Source organism: Mesitornis unicolor, unplaced genomic scaffold (genome assembly GCF_000695765.1).
Source record: "Mesitornis unicolor isolate BGI_N332 unplaced genomic scaffold, ASM69576v1 scaffold30713, whole genome shotgun sequence".
NCBI lineage: Eukaryota > Metazoa > Chordata > Aves > Mesitornithiformes > Mesitornithidae > Mesitornis > Mesitornis unicolor.
In genome coordinates, this window is record NW_010177171.1 from 2,824 (window position 1) to 7,991 (window position 5,168).

General features: G+C 49.8%; 1 protein-coding gene across 1 annotated transcript in view; it reads left to right on the forward strand.

The window, feature by feature from the left end:
• Window positions 1-5,168, forward strand: part of CLSTN3 (calsyntenin 3) — an 11,695-nt gene that overhangs the window by 377 nt on the left and 6,150 nt on the right. Inside the window, exons 2-9 of the mRNA XM_010181988.1 lie at window positions 725-920; window positions 1,302-1,510; window positions 1,822-1,971; window positions 2,553-2,738; window positions 3,169-3,438; window positions 3,665-3,777; window positions 3,857-4,019; window positions 5,084-5,140. Coding sequence (XP_010180290.1) covers window positions 725-920; window positions 1,302-1,510; window positions 1,822-1,971; window positions 2,553-2,738; window positions 3,169-3,438; window positions 3,665-3,777; window positions 3,857-4,019; window positions 5,084-5,140 — 1,344 coding nt within the window. The remainder of the gene's footprint in view (window positions 1-724; window positions 921-1,301; window positions 1,511-1,821; window positions 1,972-2,552; window positions 2,739-3,168; window positions 3,439-3,664; window positions 3,778-3,856; window positions 4,020-5,083; window positions 5,141-5,168) is intronic.

Sequence of the window (5,168 nt, forward strand, 5' to 3'; positions counted from 1 at the left end):
AGGGAGAGAAACTGAGGGTGGAGCCATCTACTTTTTGATGCAGTTCTGCTATTTCCAAAGATCACATGCACAGCTCTGTGTCTGTGAGCCCCAGAGAGAGCTGGTAGGGCACACTTCATGGGCAGTGCTATGTCCCCTCATAGTGAGGGAACTACAGACGAGGCGTTACGAGGGCTGTATTCCTGGTGCTTGCTTAGGCCACACCTGGAGCTTTCTCATGCATCCTCCCTCAGCTCTGGGAGAAGAGTGGTCCCTGTGAGCTGAACTTGAGGATTTAGGTGACCCTATCTGCAGTCCCCTGTGGTACTGTGCACATCCTGTGTGGGGTTGGATGAGACGTCGTGGATCTTCATGCTCTGGCTGTCTATCTGCAATCCATGACCTGTTTTGGGATGCAGAGGTGAAATAAGGTTCTCCCTCAGCGTCGTGGCTGTGTAGCACTACTAAATCTAGCTTGAGCCTGGTAACCCTTAATCTTGATGCTGGTCAAGGCTCCTTGCCGTGGGAGCGGTCTCCAGCAGAGGGCAATCTACACCATTAATGGCTGTAAGAGGGTGCAGGAGGAACTCGTAGGGAACCAAAAGTTGCTCAAAATGAGAGGTGAGGGAGAAAGGAGAGTGTATCTTAGAAAGGAAGAAAATATGGGAGAGGGAACCAAGGGGACATAATACGCTCCCTCAGTCCTTTTCTTTCTCCCCTTCCTCCTTGCCTTTGTGGGTACCAGGTGAAATCTGTGGCTTCAGGATCCATGGGGCAGGGGTACCTTTTGAAGCTGTGATCCTGGACAAAGCTACAGGCGAGGGGCTGATCCGGGCCAAGGAACCAGTGGATTGTGAAGCACATAAGGAGCACACGTTCACCATCCAGGCTTATGACTGTGGAGAGGGGCCTGACGGAGCAAATACCAAGAAATCACACAAGTAAGTCCATGTATGTCACAAAATGCAATCTGTCAAAGAAACACAAATGAAAACTGCTGTCGGAATGCTTCCTTTAGCCAGGAGTATTTTTCTTCAGCCTTGATATTATAACATAACATGGTGGTTTATGTTGCTGCATATAGGCAGGGGGTCCAGATCACCTTATTATTCCTTTTGCTCTCTCTCTGGGGTGGGAAACCATTGTCCAAGCTGCTGTGTGCCAACATTGCTGTGTTGAAACCAAGGTCCCTTTCCTTGTCCTTGCTTTTGACGGCTGGAAATCAGACCAGTGCACCTCAGGAGAGTGACTTACACTGAAATTTAGGTGCTGTATGGCTCCTATTCAGCTGATCGGTTCTCATTGATGTCTCTCTGCATCAGGGCCACAGTGCATGTTCGAGTAAACGATGTGAATGAGTTTGCTCCTGTCTTTGTGGAAAAGTTGTATCGTGTGGCAGTGACTGAGGGAAAGCTGTATGACCGCATCTTGCGCGTGGAGGCCATCGATGGAGACTGCTCGCCGCAGTACAGCCAGATCTGCTACTACGAGATCCTGACCCCCAATATTCCCTTTCTGATTGACAACGATGGTAAGAATCTGCACCTACCACGAACACATCACTCCCGCTTTCCTGCATTGCTCCCTCTCTGCCAGTCCCACTTGCTGGCAGAGCCATGCTATGTGAATTTTCCAGCCCTGCTGATCTATCTCTCCTGGTGCAGAGATGGAGCAGCCATTTTGTGGGATGCTATAGCTTGTTACGGCGTGACACTGTGTGTGGGGGGAAGTCTCAACCCCTTTTTGGTTGTTTTTGTAGTTGATCAAAAATGAGTGGTTTCTAGAAGGAACATCTTTGAGGAGACTGTCTTTTCTTCTTGATCCCTTTGTCTTGTTAACCAGGGAACATCGAGAACACGGAGAAGCTGCAGTACAGTGGAGATCGCCTCTACAAATTCACAGTGACAGCCTACGACTGTGGAAAGAAGCGGGCTTCTGATGATGCTGAAGTGGAAATCCAGGTGAAACCCACCTGCAAGCCCAGCTGGCAGGGTACGAAACCTCCAAACACGGTTATGTCTTCCCTTTGCTTTTGCTCAGTCCTTCTCATTGGAAATGTTTGTATATACACATACAAATTTGTATGCAGATATATATGGTTAAATTCTGGCACCAACCCATCAGTCCCAGCTAAGGGGGTGCAGCAGACATCTAAGTCTGTTGCAAAGCCACTGGAAGGCAATTTAACATTGGAAAATTATTCCTTGGATTACTGCAAACTACTATGTATTTGATAAGGCTCATAGACTGCATTCAATGTAGATTGGTTTTGGTGCTGCTTATCTTGAGGATCTTTGGCTTTTCTAGAGGTCCTGCATGCCTACAGGTTCAGCTTAGTCAAGAGAATTAAGGGGAAATCCTTAATTCTAAATAGCCACTCTGCCTGATAAGAGAGATGGACAGTCCAAGGAGTGATGCTACACTGGTACTAGCTGTAGCATATGAGAATTTGAACTCTTTGCTCTCTGTTTCTGGGCTAGTCCATAGGTGCCACTTGTGTGTGCACCAAACGTTCTGTCTGTGGGTCTTTGGCAGGACCTAATCCCTCTCTTTCTCTCACTCTTCCTTGTTAGGCTGGAACAAGAGGATTGAGTACACACCAGGTGCAGGCAACCTCGCGCTCTTCCCCAGCATCCACCTGGAGACCTGTGATGAGCCCCTGTGGAACATCCAGGCCACGGTGGAGCTGCAGACAAACCACGTGGCCAAGGGCTGTGACCGGGACAACTACTCCGAGAAGTCGCTACGCAAACTCTGTGGTGAATTGATTCTTTCAAGTGGCACAGCAACCCTGCCCCTTCCCCTGGAGGGGTTCACAGCAGTAGCTCTGTGCCTCGCACAGCAGAGATGCTGGGGGACACATTCCTTACGTCTGCTGTGGTCAGTGGGGATAGAACACCTAGATTGCATGCTGCCCGTATTTACAAGGGGCTCCCTGAGCTTTCCTTGCTGGGAAGCCAGAGGTTTCTGTGCATTGCCCTGTTATGCAAAGTCTGTGGGACTTCCCTCAGCATGGATGGAAAAGTCACCATCCTTCTTCAGATAGGATAAGGCCTTCAGGCAAGTCCTCCTCTCCCTGTGCTCTGGGACATAGCAACAAGCTCTCTAGGATCCTCTCCATCTGTTCCCCAGTTCCCAGACTCCTTATTCTCCTATGCTGACATTTCTGACTCCTTCCCTTCTTGGTAGGTGCTGCCTCAGGAGAGATTGACCTGCTGCCGGTGCCGAGCCCCACGGCAAACTGGACTGCGCGGCTCTCAGTGCACTACAGCCAGGACAGCAGCCTCATCTACTGGTTCAATGGCAGCCAGGCTGCCCAGGTGCCTGTGCCAAATGGGCCAAACGCCCACGAGGGGCTGAGTGACCACTTCACCCTGTCTGTATGGATGAAGCATGCAGTGGTGCCTGGCAAAGGCAGGCGGGAAGAAGAGACGGTGATCTGCAGTACAGTGCAGAGCGGTGAGACACTTTTCTTGGGGTGGTGACCCTCTTCTGCCTGCTGCCTCTAACTCCTTAGATGGGATTGTCCCTGCAGGTGGACATCTTTGTGTTCCAGAGCAGGACCTGGGCATGGGTCCCTCCTTAGGAACATAGCTCCTTCGGGCATGACGTGTTCTGGGAGCGCACGGGCTGGTAAGGCTGCTCTGTGGTGTGATAGGTAACTCTCTGTCCTTGTCCCCGGCAGAGGACGGCTACTCGCACTACTCTCTGGCTGTGCATGGCTGCCGCATTGCTTTCCTCTACTGGCCGCTGCTGGAAAGCGCGAGGCCTGTGAAGTTCCTCTGGAAGCTTGAGCAGGTGAGGAAGCTTTTGCCTCTTCCCTGCGTCCCTTCTTCTTCTGCTCTTTGCTGATGCCTTCCTCTGCTGCCTGACCTAGGTCTGTGATGATGAATGGCACCATTATGCCCTCAACCTGGAGTTCCCCACGGTCACGCTCTATGTGGATGGCGTCTCCTATGACCCTGCCCTCATCCATGACAATGGCCTCATTCACCCCCCATGGCAGGAACCCTCAATCATGATTGGAGCCTGCTGGACCGGTGAGTGCCCACTCCCTGAATCATGCTCTTCCCATCTGGGAAACGAGTGGAAGGAGAGCCAGAAGAGGTGAAAGAAACACTGTCCAGTACTAAATGATGCAAACCATGTTGCAGCCATCTTGGCACCAAAGCCAGTGTGGATGCTTCCTTATGGGCCAAACCAGCAGGCCATGGTAACAGTAGCTCAGGGATAGATGTCAATGGCAGCTTCGTGGACAACACGCAATGGATAACCAGCGTTCAGGCAGCAGAGAGTTGAAACTCTGTACCTCATTAAGGCATTGGCCTTTATATCAGCATTTTTCACCAGAGAACAAACTGTGCTGTTTGTGCTGCTGGTTGTATTGATGGGTTTTTCTGTGTCTCGAGCATCTATAAGACGAACAAATAATTCTGTAGAGGAATTGGGCTGGAGGACAAAGATCAGGTTAGGAATATAATTAAGCCAATATCTGATTAAAACCTGTTCTGTGGAGATGTAAGGCTGCATTTCCCAGGTCTTTCAGTTCTCCTGCAAGACTGGAGCAGGATTTGCCAGCAGCTTGCCTTCACTCCAGCAGAAATTTCTAGCAAGATCAAATCTTTACTGCAGTACTGCTTCTACCCGGTCAGGGATCTTCCCGCAGCTCTGTGCTCTCAATTGGCCTTTTGCAGCCAACAAACATGAATCATCTTGGGACACCCACCTTGAACCATCTGAGTTTCAAAAGGACATTGAGAACATGGCTTGTTGTGAACATGGCTAGGACCATGTTCCATAAATGGGAACTGGTTAAGTCCTTGAATAGATATCATTGGGAAAGGAGATTAAAAAAAAAATCCAAACCATACTTTCTCCCTTGTATCTGTTACTCATCCTACAGTCTCACCATCCCCTTCATGAGAGGGACTCTGCTCTCTTTCATCTGTCATGTCCTGTCTCTAGGACTGAAGGGTGCACTGTGTGGCACATGACTCCCAAGCTGTTCTTTTGGACTGGCCGACAGTTGTATGGATACTTGCCTGACCCTGTAACTAACCTCTTCCAGTACCTTAATGCTTGTCTGAATGTTCGTCTTTTGCAGAGGAGAAAAACAAAGAGAAAGTCAAAGGAAACGAGAACTCCACTGATACTGCACAAGGTAGGGAAAAGAAAGATGGTTCTCTTTC